We start from the raw sequence: 16,508 nt of genomic DNA on the forward strand, positions 1-16,508 counted from the left end.
ATTGTTGGCCCAACCGTGGTTAAGACGATAAAGACTGCATAAAAACATCCAATCCCCAATAGAAGAATGGCATGTTCGTCTCTCACACGCCAATTCCCTCATCTTCCTACTTCCCATTGGGGTTTGGTGTGGAGGGCGAGCCACAAACAATTTCGTTTCTCAAACCTTTCTCGCAAAATTTCGTTTGTTGATTCCAAATTGACTTGACTCATAAGGGACTTCACCCTACTTCCTCTGCACGTAAGAATTGGTCCCAATGGACTCACCTCCTGTCAAGTCTCAACCACCTGCCTCAAACTCTCTGCCTCTTTAAATGCCACTTTGCCTACTGTATGGCTATTTAATAATTAAAATGAATTTTTTGTTAAAGAATAAAGCTCCAGCCTCCATGTGATAATCACAGAAGCGTTGCAGTGCAACTGCAAGTGGCACCACGACCCTTAAACGCAAGTTGGACGAAAAAGTACATGAACCTGGTGATGTTGATTATTATTTATTACTTCCGATACCCTTGTAAAAATGACCTTAGTTATTTGAATTAGTTTAGATTGCAAGAAACCTTTTTTAGGTTATTAAATAATTAAAATCAATAGGAAAAATTAGGATAAACTCAAAATTAGTTGTGATATGATTTGTTATCAAATTGTACTAATAAGAAGAAGATGACGACGATCTTATAATATATTTATTTTTTCTTCTTCACACCTTATACTTTGTCCACGTGTATACACTGAGCCAGGATTGAAGTTATGAAAAAGAAGAGAAAATTATTTAGTCAAATAAGTCCAAGACCAAATTGTCCACAGGGAATTGGACATGGACAATACACTGCTTGCTTCAGATGATCCAGTGTGTTGTGTACCAACAAACATGTGCAGACATGTGACCCGAGCTCCTCCAAACATATTGAAATCAAACACCTCTTTACCATTTGTCATAAACACCAACATACAAACTTACAATAAATAATAAGCATTACAAAGAATACAGAGAAATAGAATGAGAGATGGCAGCCTAGCACACTGTGGATCCAATAGAAAAATTAAAGAACCCAGAAATTCACAAAGAAGATGATGATGATAACAGTAATAGGTCAAGATTATTTCTATTTTCTTCATCTCTAACCTGCAGGCTGCAGTCCACACCCCATCTAAAGGTGAAGACCAGACCACGGAATTCTAAATCTAAAATGAAGGAAAAGGAACCAGAAAATGTGTGCCATCACTGATGAAACGTGGAGGAAAAAGAGTGATATTGAGTAAAAAGTGTAATAACATGTATTAGCCTCTCACAGCCAGCAAAGAAGGAATAGCAGCCAAGTTGGGTTTATTGGGTGTAATGTCTCTCTTCCCTGCATCTTTGTATTCAACTTTGGACGATGATGGCTTGCTCAGGGCTCTCATGGGACTGGCGAATGCCCAGCCCCAGCTTTTGCTTCGGCCGTGAGACAGAGGTCCCGGCGCCGCCGCTGCGGTGGATTTGCCGTTCACGTTGTCTTCAACCGTGGATGACATCCAGTATGACGATGAGGATGAGGAAGAGGAGGATGAAGTCATGATGAACCCACCAAAGATGCCACCGCATTTTACCCTCTCCTTGATGCATTGGTGGTCAGGGCCACCTGGAGCGCCGCCACGGTGGGCGCCGGAGGACTTCGGCTTGCCTTCCCTCTGGGACTCGACTCTTCTGAGAGTGCAGTCGCCGAACCCAGTAGAGATTCTCTCAAAGAAGTCACCCGAGAAGCTCCTGCTTCCACACCCCACAGATCTGGATCTCGAGACCTTGCGTCCGAACGATGACGATGACGCGGTTGCATGGCTGTTGGGGCTCTCAGATTCGTCCACAAACTCTTCCTTCTTCGCCAAAGACGATGATCCCAGACCCTTATCTTTGGGTTTGTGGGAGAGCGAGGCATGTGTTTGTGTTATTGCCGCTGCGAGCTTGGACTCCCTTGGAGTGACAGCACTCCCAACAGCCTTGTCCATTTTCCGAGTGGCAGTTGATTTGGGGAGGTAAAGAAAAGACCAAAACCCTCTCTTTTGCGGGCTGTAGTCGTTGGCATCCTCAGACTCAACCAAAAAGTGGCCACGCCTAGGAGTTGTAGTGGACTTGCTCCTCTTGAGAACGATCCCAACAGCATCCGAACCCATCACCTCCTTCTTTTTCTTCTTCTTTTGAGCTAACAGAAAAGGGATCCGGGCCCGCCTCGAATAATTTCCATGATAATGACAATCTTTAGAGGCGCTATAAGATGATGACGAAGACGTAGGCCGCACAGAGAGTGAAGTTGACGATGCACCACCACCTCCACCTCCAACCCCAACCCCAACCCCAGCACCACCACCAATCTCAGATCTAAAAGAAGGCGACGAAGAAGACGAAGAAGGGAAAATAGCATTAGGAAAAGAGGAAGAAACCAGCTTCCCTAGCTTCTCCTGCAGGCAAAAAGCACAGATCCCACCTGGGTTGTTCCTGTACGGATGGTCACTGCACTGCATTCCCTCCCCCACATCATCCTCCCCCCCTCCCCTCACACCCTCCATCACCCACCCCACTTCACAAGCCTCACCCCTCCTTCACAACCTCACACAACATTCATCCCACAAACACCCAAAACTCCAAATCCGAATCCAAACCCAGAATTCACAAAGGGAAGAAGAAGGAGGAGGAGGAGGTAAATGAACACAAGCAAACAAAGAAAAGCTCAAAAAAAGAGCGCTGGTGCAGATGGTCAGAGCGGAGCGGGAGTAATTGAATGGAGAAATGTGGCATTCAAGTAAAAGAGTGTCAAGGTGGGGGTCTTGGGGGGGAGAGTCCCCAGGAGCACGTGCAACCCTGACTTTCTTATATATTTTATTGTAGAATAAGACAATCCCCTACTGCCTAATAGCCCACTAGTCCCCCTAAACTCCCTCTCAACTCTCAAATGCCCCCACCCACCCACCTAATGACTGTAATGATGCTGTGATTTGAATAAAAAGCACATGGACCTCATATGTATATATATATATCTACGACCACCATTAATCTTCTCAAATCCGACGATGTTTCAGTGTCCAACCTTACACCCGGTTAGGTTTTGATGATGGGGTTTGTTGTCTTCATCAAGAAAAATTATACCAAGTATCATTATTTGTTTTCTATATTATTGTATCAACGAGTGTGTGTGTGGCTCTCCTTGGTGAGGTTTTCCCATCTTGCTACTTTAATAATTATTTCTGTTTTCTTTTAAGCCCTCTGTGAAAGACTGTGCTCCTTGATTGAGATTTGAATTGATGTTTTTAATGTCAAGGATCGAAGCCCCCCATCCCATAATTCCTTTTACCAAAACTTCATAATCACTCCATCACAATAAAATAATAATATGATTCACCATACGTCTTTCCATGACACATATATCCTTGAACAAATGCAGTTAAAAGATTAAATAACCTCTTCTAAAAATTAAGTTATAAATTTAAATTTAGATCATTAAAAGTGTAACATGAGATTTGATCCCCCCACACTGTCTAACAGGCATTTTTTTTTAAAAAAAATGAATAAAAATGTATGATCTCTCATTCATTGAAGAAGGGTAGAAATATGAGGCCAAAATATACCAATGTATAAAAGGAGTACAAATCACACATATCATGATTGATGCTACCGAATAGATAAGACGACCCAAGCTGATCAAAATCTTAGAAATATAAAGTGAGGGCTGAGGGGAAGTGACACTAAGTAGTGTAGTGAAATTAAATTAGTAGGGCCCAGCTTATTTTAATTTCAAACCTACATGTGATAGCATCTCAACTTCAATCCTTTAATATAAAGCCTATCTGCATGTCCAGTTAGGACTTTTAAGTTTGGTCCATCTCCCAATTATTTCTTTCCTTGAATTTTGCAGCACAAAAGTTCACGCACCATCAACTCCTCCCCTGCCGTCCGATCTCGATCGGGTCGTTCCTATTTTCTTTTCCTTTTTCTTAAGAAAGAAAAGGGTAGATTCAGATCTTATCCTGCCCCCTGGAGCGAGGTACTGTCACATCAGCCGTTGGATCGTGGGACCCGCACTCTTGTTTGTGTCCTTTTTAAAATGATTTTGCCACCTGGTAAGCCTGGTACATTTTAGTTGGATTGCTCCTTGTTGAATCTAACTTGCGCTGGGTGCGATTTGGTTCGTGTTCTGGAACCATATGATCTTGGGCCCTGGGGTACAATCGACTTAGTAGTTAGCCCACTAGACCGTACCATCCTAGCCTTTAGTATTCCCAGAATCTAAGATTAAAAATGATAATAACAATCAACCCTACACGCCCCTCCAAAGTCCAAACTAATTATGAAAATAATCTTCTGATGGCATGCAGTATACATAGGAAATCATATTCAAAAGGTAAAGTCCTATATATTTGAAAGATGGTGGTTTCTTTTAATTTAAAACAAAACCACGTCTTAAAGATGTGGTTGCAATTCAAATTTACAAACTACATTTATATAATTACAAGGCACACGTATTATTTATATCACTAACTTATTTCTATTTAAAATTATATAATAAATATACAAAAGTTATATACTTTAAATTAAAAAAAAAATTAATTTCATTCACCTCCTTTTTTATGTTTGATTAAATGTATTTTTATTTTTATTAATTTAAAATTTTATCAAATATTTTTCTTATTTTAAGTGAGAGATGATAGGGATAAAATTAACAAATAAAAATAAATATAAAAAAAATATTTAATAAAATTTCAAATCAACAAAAAATTAAAACAAAACAAAACAAAATAATAAAATGTTGTCAATTTGAATTAAAACCGCAACCTCTAAATTTTGAATTAAAATCCTATCTTCTAAATTTGAATTTAAAGCTCATCTTCTAAATATAGTTTCTTTTGAATGTGATTTTTTAACCAAAATCTCATCTCCTATCGTTTCTATTTTAAATTGAACCTCATCTTCTAAATGTGGTTTTTAATCTTAAGGTCTATTCTTCCTTTTTATGAAACCACAAACCAGATTTTAATATATACATCTTATATGACCTATATATGGCATGATATATGAGTAGCCCACTATTTTGGTAGTAAGTTTCAAAGTATGTCTATATTTGATGAGACACTTGTTTTTTTTTTTTTTAATATATCATAAAGGTCTTTTTTTTTTCTCTTTTATCAATTCTCATCCATCTCCATTGTTTTGGTTACGAAGGGACGATGAGGGAGTGAAAACTGAAATTTTGAAAAAAAACAATTTAATTCAATTGAATTGATTCAATTTTTAACAATCATGAAAATTGGTTTGATTTAGAAAATATGAAAATTGATTTAGTTAGTTCAGTTCTTGTGAATCAATAAAAATCTAATGAAACTAACATTTTAAGAACTTGATATTAGATGAGTATTTTTATATTTATACATTTTTTTTACAGGTTTTGATCGAATTAATTTTACATTTTTTAAAATTAATTTCGTACTTGAATTGACTTATATCCAACTAATGATGGAAAAATGAACTCAAAGTAAAACTTTTGGTTTGATTTGATTTTTATATGATTAAAAGGTTGGTTTGATTTTGACTCAAATATATAGGCTATGTTTGGTTCCCGGAAAATTTGAGGGAAAATGCGAGGGAAAGAAAATACAAAGGAAAAGAAGAAGGAAAGAAAAAGTGAAGGAAAATAAAAAAATAGATTAAAAGTTGATAAATTATTTTTTTTGTTACTTCAAACTCATTTTATTTATTTTAACTCATCAATATAAAGATTAAATAATTTAAAAATACATAAGTTTTTAATTAATTTTAATTATATTTGATTTTCTTTGATATTTTTCATAGGACAACCAAATATGAGAAAATAATTTTTCTTAGCATTTTTTTTCTCTCCTTTGTACTTTCCGGGAACCAAACATAGCCATAAATAATTATTTTTATTTTTCACAGGACATAGCCATGATGATGCCCCTTAGAAAGAACTAAAGCTGAAGAAGGTAAATATGAGAAAATAGAGATGAAAGGCAAATGGGACTAAATCCAGGGATCAAATTTCAAATGCTTTTCAATGTTTACAAAAACATAAAAGAAATTACGAGCTGAAAATAGATAAAAGTGGGATAGTATGTACATATTAAAATGACAAAGCCCAAAGGCCCATTAGGATACCCCCAACCCTTTTCAAATTTAGTCCATTGGGCTGAATCAAAACCCACTTCTCATATCTAAAATCCACAATACATGTCATCCATGACAAAACCGGAGAACTCAGAAAATTGAAGTCTCTGGAGAAGTCAATGGTGAGTTTTTACAAACACCTTACCACAACAAAATATAACATATGGAGTGTGATGAAATCATTTTCCCTTCTTTTTTCTTTTGTTTGTTCTTCTTCCTAATACTTGTGAAAATGTTATCAGAGAGTACTCTATCCTAAGTGCTCAGCTGGAAGATGCGATGAGGTGCTCTTCTTGCGACCCATCTTCTATGGAAAATTTGTTGGATGGTTTTGAGTTTCTGTAAATTGCATACAGCACTAACTGGGCAGTTCCAAGCACAAGCCCCGTCCCGTTCGGTACCTAAATTAAACCAGAGTAGTAATATATCACAAGTGTGAAATATATTTACTTTTCAATGTCCTTTTAGAAAAATTGAAAGATGATCACATGTTGTTAGGAAAATCATACGTATTGCAGTACTACTCTTCAAAGTCATAATTTTCGATGGAAGATTTGCAATATCTAAGTATTGCTCATCGTGGGTGTACGCGCATATATTGTTTTATTATTTTCGAGTCAATGTCCATTATGATGGCAGGGAGCGTACTTATCAATAGGGCTTATATAACGTACACGGTATACCCCTGGGCCCTGGGCCCTGGGCATGACTAGGGCACTATTTTTCTATAAATTAAATTGAAACAAATCAGAACGACTAAAATTAACATGGTTTATGGTGAAAGCTATGTTAATTTTGAGGAAATTAAACGATGAAGTGATCATTATTGAGGTGGGTGGTGGTGGTGGTGATGGTGATCATGATCAAATTAATGTAACAAGTAATAACTTACAGCGAGGAAGTAATCCCGGACAAGCACAGCGTAGATGGTCCAAATCCCTCCATTCAAGAAAAGGAAAAATGAGAGAAAGAATGGCATGAACTCCACGCTCTTGGTTGTCACCACTGTTTTCTGAACATGATTTGGACAAGCATATATATTTAGCATTAATCCCTCACCATATACAAGCTGCATCTGCTACAATCCTATTCATCATCTTTTGTCCAAATCTGAGTAAATAAAGAAATTTATTTTGAATCAAAGGTAAGATGCATGCTGAGGGTTTTGGATTGACAAAAGGCCATCCATTGCAAGTGAGCAGATGTAACTTTGGCTTCAACCCCCTCTCTCCCTCATTTCCCTATGCAACTACTGTATTAAAGTACATTAATGGCATGTGGCCGCCCTCCCTCCACGTCCGAAAACACTATTCTATTACTATAGATTGCGGACCACACAAATCTGGATAGGTTATCTCCTGGCATATACCAAGAGCCACTTCCAAATCCCTACAACCATCCTTACACCAAGTTGAAGTGTCCCACTGCACAGTAACCTGCCTTGTTGGAATGAAGAGGAGGATGAAAGTCTACGAGTAAATAAAAATTATAATGACAAACTGAGACTACTTTTCAGAGGAAATGATTCATGTTAGCTAATTATTTGTTAAGTTTTGGTTGAAGACTAAGGTTTCGTTTTAATTGGATCAGAAGATCATCCAGTTCAATGCTCCCAAATCAAAACTGGATCACCCCATCGAAATCACTGTGTCGTTAATTCCCAATTACCAAAGAAAAATCTCAGTGACTGCAAATATAGATGATGAGCAAGCAGTAATTCTCACCATGGCAGCTAGAGGCGAGCCGTACATTACAATGTTGAGGCCGGAACATATGAACCCTAGTGCATCAATCCGCGTATCTCCTTGCAATGCCAAGCGAGTCACTAGAATTGCTGCAGCTAGAAACCCCACATCCAAGAGGCTGACCAGAGCGACGGTTTTGGCCTGTAATTCGTAACAAATCAGCCATGGAAGAAGGCGGTAAGCCACAAAGTGTGATGGTGAAAATTCAGATGAAGTTACCCTCATTTTTGCCGGTGCGTATATGAGGAATAAGGTAACATAGGCAGCTTCAACAACCACACCAAAACCATTAACAGTAGCTACAAGTATTTCCCCGGGCTTGATAATTCCATAGTAAGTCCACAAGGATGAGTTCAACAAAGTGCAAACGTAGGGAAGGCTCTCAAAGTCCTGGGTCGATCGGTGCTTTACTATTCGCCAAAACGTTCCACTGCAATTTCATCATAAGATAGGAGTTGATCATCAACTGATGTTTAATGTTTAGTACAGAACGAGAAGAATCAAGCTGTGTCAAAGCATGAAAGAACTTACATGGGAGCTAGAAACACCAGCACTGAGATGATGTTACCTGCAACAAGGAAAACCCTATGATCAGTTCCCTATCCATTTCTTTGCATGAATGCATTGCTGTGTACAGATCTACAACGGTCCCTCACCTATTACTCCAGCGAAGAAACTCAAGCTTTCCATGTCCGAAATGAAGATGCAGTTAGTGGGAAGTTGTGGTTTGGTGCCTTTGTGAGGGAGGGAAAGAAAGAGAAGGTGGGAAGAATTCTTATTTCTTTGTGCGAGGTTTCCCTGTATTGTTGCCTTTTAATTTAATGAAGTAGCTCATAACCCTCTACAGCAAATGGGTTGGATTTTTTATGATGAGACCTCCTTTATGGCGTTGGATATCTTGATAGTTGATTCTTTTCCACAAATAAATGACGAAGATTAATGACTGAATTATTCCGACTGCACTGACATGGCTAAATCATTTGGGTTATATTTTCTTAGTTTAAGTTTCAAAATAAAATAAAATAAATCCGTTGCAGAGGCAATCAAGCATGTCATAGAAGTGGATTGAAAAATAATTTAATTTTAAAAAGAAAAAAAAAAACGAGTAGAGTGGAGGAATTGGAAATTTGGGGTCTGGAAAAACGGAGAACCAATGGTACGAAATGGACATGATGAGTTGGGCTGGATCGCCCTATTCTCACCTACTCAACAAAATAAACGGGGGTGTGAATCACGTTTGGACCCACATGCTGCCATCCCTGTCTTTTTTAAAGTTGAACTCTTCTTAAAGAAGAAAAAAAAAATCAATTTTTCTGTCAAGTTGATAAAAACAATGATGTAGGTTCCACCCCCAATAATGTCCAATCAAGTGGAGGGAACGTGACAAAAACAAATGAAAGCGAATGGGAATGGGAGGCATGCCAAAATTTTAAAAGTATATAACGTAAAAAACTTAAATCTTAATGGGGAATTAAAAAAAAAAAAAAAGTTATAGCATTTATGTTTCGCTTTTACTAGTGCTGTGAGTCTGTGACTTTGACAGAGACAAATTCCGCTTAATTATTGATTCGACAAGAACTGGCCCAAAAAAATAAAAATCCCCTCAAATATATGTATGAATCCTTGACCACACCCACTGGTGGGGTACCTTTTCCATTTATTTTACTTTATTTTTTGCGATTTCGAGGTGAGGAGGTCCCACAAGTGGGCTGTTAAAACTTAAAGACAGTGAAGGCCTACCTGTCCCGGCCCCTCCTTCTTTCTGCACTTGTTCATATAATTGGAAGTTCAATGGTCATGTCTGAAATGACCACCATTCCACGTGTTTCCATCACCCCCCAAGAAAGATGGATTTTTTATTTAAATAATAGTATTTCTAAACATATTTGAAAGAAAAATAAACTATTTTTTTTTATAAAAAAAAAAAAAGGGAAAACTGTGTTTTGGCTCGCCCATTTGGGCCTAATAGCTTTTTGGTAACCCAACTTTCCATAACCCAAAAAATGTCCACTGTTGCCCAAAAGAATATCCCTTTCATGCACTATCCACTGTTTTATAATTTCATTTCCAAAATTACCCCTCCAGCCTTCCATATCAGCAGCCATCTCCCTCTCCATGTCACGGGTTGTGCTTTTAAATAAACACAAAAATCTTAAACAAGTTAGCAAAACCCACGCAAGACCCGACTCTGAAATTTGGGGAAACCAGGTTAGGGCAAAAGGAGAGAAAGTCACAGAGAGTCCTTAGCTTCTTTCTCTTCTCTCTCTTTTCTCTCTGTTGTGTGAATTTCTCAGTGAAAAATCGAAAGCTTGTAAGCTGTAATCAAAATTTAGGTTCAGTGCTTTTTTGGTACTTTGTCGGATGGCCCAAGCAGCCAGTAGCAGATACTCAAATTTTATGCTTGGGTTTTACTTGAATGCTCATACATTAGCTGTCATCTTCAAGGTCCATTTGGTTTTAATGCATCTGGATCACGCAGCTGAGCAGAGGAAAGAGGAAATGAATCTGTTACTGGTTTGATATTTTTGGGGCTTAGGTGCTTACGAGCTGTACGGTGTAAGCAAAATCCTCGTTAAAAGTCTAACTTAAGACAACTGGCTCTAAATAGCATATGGCCCGGCGTTGAAAGTGGCTGTAGCCTACAATCTCAAATCAAGGGGTGAGTCCCGTACCATTTAAAAGAATTGTGACCTTCAGTGTCAGAAATTTTCAGTTAAATACAAATGAATTGCATCTTCTTCACTGAATTTTCAGCCTCCGGTTTCATCTTTGCGAGGTGAGATTCACATTCATTTTCCATTGATCGAATTCCCCCTCCTCTGCCACAGCCTGGCTAGGGACTCGGTTAAGTTAAGATGCTAACACTGAATGAAAATTGATTCCAACAATTTTCATCAATCAATTCCTCAAGTACAAAAGCAGATGGTGTATGGTGGATTGCAGTAATAGACGAAGTTGGTTTAGTTTATCCCTCCTTTGATGGGCACAAGGATAAAACCATCTATTGCTGGGCAAGGTAGCTAGATGCAGCTTTCCCCAGAAGGCTCGAGGTAGCAGAATGTCCATTTTGGTCTCAAGTCGCTCAACATTGCTGAAGTTCCTTTGCAATCCTAATGGAGACTGCCATTGGGCAGTTTGTCTTAATTGCGTTGGAGGCAATGTGTGACCTGCTAACAGCATATCCCTCCTGCAACAACCAAATCCAACAGATGGACTGCATCAGTTTCTGTAAACCATTTGTTGGAGCTCCAGACCATAGCAAATATCTCCAACTTCAATTGGGAGTGATCAGCTTCTATAGAACAATAAAATGCCATACCATATTATAATTTCCCCTTATATTTTTCCCATTCTCCTAAGTTGGGGCTTGATGAGTTTTTAGACCAAAAGACTTGTGCAAGTAAACATCATCTGGATCAGGCAACAAAAAAAAAAAATTACCTGACTCTGTTTCTTGGCTAATGACAATTGAAAAGCCTCTAAAAGAGAACACTAGGAGGATACCTTGTTCAGGGCGCTCATCATGGTCATGAGGGGAGGAGAGTTTATTTTTGCACGGCTTGCTACCTAGGAACATAAGAGGAAAATCAATAATGAAATTGCATTCAATTTCCAAGCCATGCAACAGAGCCTGAGAATTAATTCACAACCAAATCAAGAATCTAAAAAACAAAATTATGTTATTTGCAAGTAAACCTCATCCAATTTGATGTATCCAAATGGTAATTTAGGGTCACTCTCATCGATCATTTGCTTCAGAAGTTTTCCCAGATGAGTTTCAGTGTCATTGCCAGTCCATCCCCATTGTTCAGCTAAATTTAGCATTTCTGTAAGGTAGGAAGCATTATGGCAGAGATTATCAAATACAGTGGTTTTGCTTTTAAGTTGCTTAGGTACTACCTTAATGACCTTTAGGTACTACCTTAATGGCCTTCAGGTACTACCTTAAGGGACCCTAGGTACTACCTTAGCTAAACTTCAACCCAACCTCTCCCAAGCCTTTGTTCTTCATTTGTGACCCTTAGACCATGCAATTATATGCTTCTCTTGAGTCCTCAAGTGGTCCACCAATGGTTTTTTGCTACTGTTCCTTAGGTACTACCTTAGTGGCCTTAAGGTACTACCTTAATGGCCTTCAGGTACTACCTTAAGGGACCTTAGGTACTACCTTAGCTAAACTTCAACTCAACCTCTCCCAAGCCTTGGGTCTTCATTTGTGACCCTTAGACCATGCCATTATATGCTTCTCTTGAGTCCTCAAGTGGTCCACCAATGGTTTTTTGCTACTGTTGCTTAGGTACTACCCTAATGGCCTTTAGGTACTACCTTAATGGCCTTCAGGTACTACCTTAAGGGACCTTAGGTACTACCTTAGCTAAACTTCAACTCAACATCTCCCAAGCCTCGGGTCTTCCTTTGTCACCCTTATACCATGCCATTATATGCTTCTCTTGAGTCCTCAAGTGGTCCACCAATGGTTTTTTGCTACTGTTCCCTAGGTACTACCTTAGTGGCTTTAAGGTACTACCTTAGTGGCCTTCAGGTACTACCTTAAGGGACCCTAGGTACTACCTTAGCTAAACTTCAACTCAACATCTCCCAAGCCTCGGGTCTTCCTTTGTCACCCTTAGACCATGCCATTATATGCTTCTCTTGAGTCCTCAAGTGGTCCACCAATGGTTTTTTGCTACTGTTGCTTAGGTACTACCTTAATGGCCTTTAGGTACTACCTTAGTGGCCTTCAGGTACTACCTTAAAGGACCCTAGGTACTACCCTAGCTAAACTTCAACTCAACCTCTTCCAAGCCTCGGGTCTTCATTTGTGACCCTTAGACCATGCCATTATATGCTTCTCTTGAGTCCTAGAGTGGTCCACCAATGGTTTTTTGCTACTGTTGCTTAGGTACTACCTTAATGGCCTTTAGGTACTACCTTAGTGGCCTTGAGGTACTACCTTAAGGGACCCTAGGTACTACCTTAGCTAAACTTCAACCCAACATCTCCCAAGCCTCTGTTCTTCATTTGTGACCCTTAGACCATGCCATTATATGCTTCTCTTGAGTCCTCAAGTGGTCCACTAATGGTTTTTTGCTAATGTTCCTTAGGTACTACCTTAATGGCCTTAAGGTACTACCTTAGTAGCCTTCAGGTACTACCTTAAGGGACCCTAGGTACTACCTTAGCTAAACTTCAACTCAACATCTCCCAAGCCTCGGGTCTTCCTTTGTCACCCTTAGACCATGCCATTATATGCTTCTCTTGAGTCCTCAAGTGGTCCACCAATGGTTTTTTGCTACTATTCCTTAGGTACTACCTTAGTGGCCTTCAGGTACTACCTTAAAGGACCCTAGGTACTACCTTAGCTAAACTTCAACTCAACATCTCCCAAGCCTCGGGTCTTCCTTTGTCACCCTTAGACCATGCCATTATATGCTTCTCTTGAGTCCTCAAGTGGTCCACCAATGGTTTTTTGCTACTATTCCTTAAGTACTACCTTAGTGGCCTTAAGGTAGTACCTTAGTGGCCTTAAGGTAGTACCTTAGTGGCCTTCAGGTACTACCTTAAGGGACCCTAGGTACTATCTTAGCAAACTTCAACTCAACATCTCCCAAGCCTCGGGTTTTCCTTTGTCACCCTTAAACCATGCCATTATATGCTTCTCTTGAGTCCTCAAGTGGTCCACCAATGGTTTTTTGCTACTGTTCCTTAGGTACTACCTTAGTAGCCTTAAGGTACTACCTTAGTGGCCTTCAGGTACTACCTTAAGGGACCCTAGGTACTACCTTCGCTAAACTTCAACTCAACATCTCCCAAGCCTCGGGTCTTCCTTTGTCACCCTTAGACCATGCCATTATATGCTTCTCTTGAGTCCTCAAGTGGTCCACCAATGGTTTTTTGCTACTGTTGCTTAGGTACTACCTTAATGGCCTTTAGGTACTACCTTAGTGGCCTTCAGGTACTACCTTAAAGGACCCTAGGTACTACCCTAGCTAAACTTCAACTCAACCTCTTCCAAGCCTCGGGTCTTCATTTGTGACCCTTAGACCATGCCATTATATGCTTCTCTTGAGTCCTAGAGTGGTCCACCAATGGTTTTTTGCTACTGTTGCTTAGGTACTACCTTAATGGCCTTTAGGTACTACCTTAGTGGCCTTGAGGTACTACCTTAAGGGACCCTAGGTACTACCTTAGCTAAACTTCAACCCAACATCTCCCAAGCCTCGGGTCTTCCTTTGTCACCCTTAGACCATGCCATTATATGCTTCTCTTGAGTTCTCAAGTGGTCCACCAATGGTTTTTTGCTACTATTCCTTAGGTACTACCTTAGTGGCCTTGAGGTACTACCTTAAGGGACCCTAGGTACTACCTTAGCTAAACTTCAACCCAACATCTCCCAAGCCTCGGGTCTTCCTTTGTCACCCTTATACCATGCCATTATATGCTTCTCTTGAGTCCTCAAGTGGTCCACCAATGGTTTTTTGCTACTGTTCCCTAGGTATTACCTTAGTGGCTTTAAGGTACTACCTTAGTGGCCTTCAGGTACTACCTTAAGGGACCCTAGGTACTACCTTAGCTAAACTTCAACTCAACATCTCCCAAGCCTCGGGTCTTCCTTTGTCACCCTTAGACCATGCCATTATATGCTTCTCTTGAGTCCTCAAGTGGTCCACCAATGGTTTTTTGCTACTGTTGCTTAGGTACTACCTTAATGGCCTTTAGGTACTACCTTAGTGGCCTTCAGGTACTACCTTAAAGGACCCTAGGTACTACCCTAGCTAAACTTCAACTCAACCTCTTCCAAGCCTCGGGTCTTCATTTGTGACCCTTAGACCATGCCATTATATGCTTCTCTTGAGTCCTAGAGTGGTCCACCAATGGTTTTTTGCTACTGTTGCTTAGGTACTACCTTAATGGCCTTTAGGTACTACCTTAGTGGCCTTGAGGTACTACCTTAAGGGACCCTAGGTACTACCTTAGCTAAACTTCAACCCAACATCTCCCAAGCCTCTGTTCTTCATTTGTGACCCTTAGACCATGCCATTATATGCTTCTCTTGAGTCCTCAAGTGGTCCACTAATGGTTTTTTGCTAATGTTCCTTAGGTACTACCTTAATGGCCTTAAGGTACTACCTTAGTAGCCTTCAGGTACTACCTTAAGGGACCCTAGGTACTACCTTAGCTAAACTTCAACTCAACATCTCCCAAGCCTCGGGTCTTCCTTTGTCACCCTTAGACCATGCCATTATATGCTTCTCTTGAGTCCTCAAGTGGTCCACCAATGGTTTTTTGCTACTATTCCTTAGGTACTACCTTAGTGGCCTTCAGGTACTACCTTAAAGGACCCTAGGTACTACCTTAGCTAAACTTCAACTCAACATCTCCCAAGCCTCGGGTCTTCCTTTGTCACCCTTAGACCATGCCATTATATGCTTCTCTTGAGTCCTCAAGTGGTCCACCAATGGTTTTTTGCTACTATTCCTTAAGTACTACCTTAGTGGCCTTAAGGTAGTACCTTAGTGGCCTTAAGGTAGTACCTTAGTGGCCTTCAGGTACTACCTTAAGGGACCCTAGGTACTATCTTAGCAAACTTCAACTCAACATCTCCCAAGCCTCGGGTTTTCCTTTGTCACCCTTAAACCATGCCATTATATGCTTCTCTTGAGTCCTCAAGTGGTCCACCAATGGTTTTTTGCTACTGTTCCTTAGGTACTACCTTAGTAGCCTTAAGGTACTACCTTAGTGGCCTTCAGGTACTACCTTAAGGGACCCTAGGTACTACCTTCGCTAAACTTCAACTCAACATCTCCCAAGCCTCGGGTCTTCCTTTGTCACCCTTAGACCATGCCATTATATGCTTCTCTTGAGTCCTCAAGTGGTCCACCAATGGTTTTTTGCTACTGTTGCTTAGGTACTACCTTAATGGCCTTTAGGTACTACCTTAGTGGCCTTCAGGTACTACCTTAAAGGACCCTAGGTACTACCCTAGCTAAACTTCAACTCAACCTCTTCCAAGCCTCGGGTCTTCATTTGTGACCCTTAGACCATGCCATTATATGCTTCTCTTGAGTCCTAGAGTGGTCCACCAATGGTTTTTTGCTACTGTTGCTTAGGTACTACCTTAATGGCCTTTAGGTACTACCTTAGTGGCCTTGAGGTACTACCTTAAGGGACCCTAGGTACTACCTTAGCTAAACTTCAACCCAACATCTCCCAAGCCTCGGGTCTTCCTTTGTCACCCTTAGACCATGCCATTATATGCTTCTCTTGAGTCCTCAAGTGGTCCACCAATGGTTTTTTGCTACTATTCCTTAGGTACTACCTTAGTGGCCTTGAGGTACTACCTTAAGGGACCCTAGGTACTACCTTAGCTAAACTTCAACCCAACATCTCCCAAGCCTCGGGTCTTCCTTTGTCACCCTTAGACCATGCCATTATATGCTTCTCTTGAGTTTTCAAGTGGTCCACCAATGGTTTTTTGCTACTATTCCTTAGGTACTACCTTAGTGGCCTTAAGGTAGTACCTTAGTGGCCTTCAGGTACTACCTTAAGGGACCCTAGGTACTACCTTAGCAAACTTCAACTCAACATCTCCCAAGCCTCGGGTTTTCCTTT

At 40.1% G+C, this 16,508-nt stretch overlaps 2 protein-coding genes across 3 annotated transcripts; both read right to left on the minus strand.

The window, feature by feature from the left end:
- Positions 1–906: 906 nt before the first annotated feature.
- Positions 907–2,902, minus strand: LOC100244834 (uncharacterized). The gene has a single exon (XM_002269990.5). It carries the CDS (start codon positions 2,541–2,543, stop codon positions 1,281–1,283), a length of 1,263 nt encoding a protein of 420 aa, XP_002270026.1. The 5' UTR covers positions 2,544–2,902; the 3' UTR covers positions 907–1,280.
- Positions 2,903–6,385: 3,483 nt separating this feature from the next.
- LOC100255033 (bidirectional sugar transporter SWEET17) lies at positions 6,386–9,033 on the minus strand. Of its 2 annotated transcripts, XM_002269198.5 has the most exons (6): positions 8,552–9,015; positions 8,427–8,463; positions 8,115–8,325; positions 7,875–8,036; positions 7,043–7,162; positions 6,386–6,551 (listed from the first exon to the last, which is right to left on the minus strand). In XM_002269198.5, the coding sequence occupies exons 1-6, from the start codon at positions 8,583–8,585 to the stop codon at positions 6,414–6,416; spliced, it is 702 nt and encodes a 233-aa protein (XP_002269234.1). In that variant the 5' UTR covers positions 8,586–9,015; the 3' UTR covers positions 6,386–6,413. The 2 variants fall into 2 exon arrangements, with proteins under 2 accessions (XP_002269234.1, XP_010649584.1); XM_010651282.3 differs by lacking the exons at positions 6,386–6,551; positions 7,043–7,162 and adding an exon at positions 7,262–7,619 and having other exon boundaries at positions 8,552–9,033.
- Between the last annotated feature and the right edge of the window lie 7,475 nt (positions 9,034–16,508).

This window comes from Vitis vinifera, chromosome 5, assembly GCF_030704535.1.
Source record: "Vitis vinifera cultivar Pinot Noir 40024 chromosome 5, ASM3070453v1".
Classification (NCBI taxonomy): domain Eukaryota; kingdom Viridiplantae; phylum Streptophyta; class Magnoliopsida; order Vitales; family Vitaceae; genus Vitis; species Vitis vinifera.

Bases quoted from the DNA above. Each gene is read 5' to 3' on its own strand.
- LOC100244834 (XM_002269990.5), bottom strand. From the start codon at position 2,543: ATGGAGGGTGTGAGGGGAGGGGGGGAGGATGATGTGGGGGAGGGAATG.
- LOC100255033 (XM_002269198.5), bottom strand. From the start codon at position 8,585: ATGGAAAGCTTGAGTTTCTTCGCTGGAGTAATAG. The intron at 8,037-8,114 runs GTAACTTCATCT...TACGAATTACAG, and splicing joins ACGCACCGGCAAAAATGAGG to GCCAAAACCGTCGCTCTGGT. The intron at 6,552-7,042 runs GTAAGTTATTAC...GGTTTAATTTAG, and splicing joins TCCGGGATTACTTCCTCGCT to GTACCGAACGGGACGGGGCT.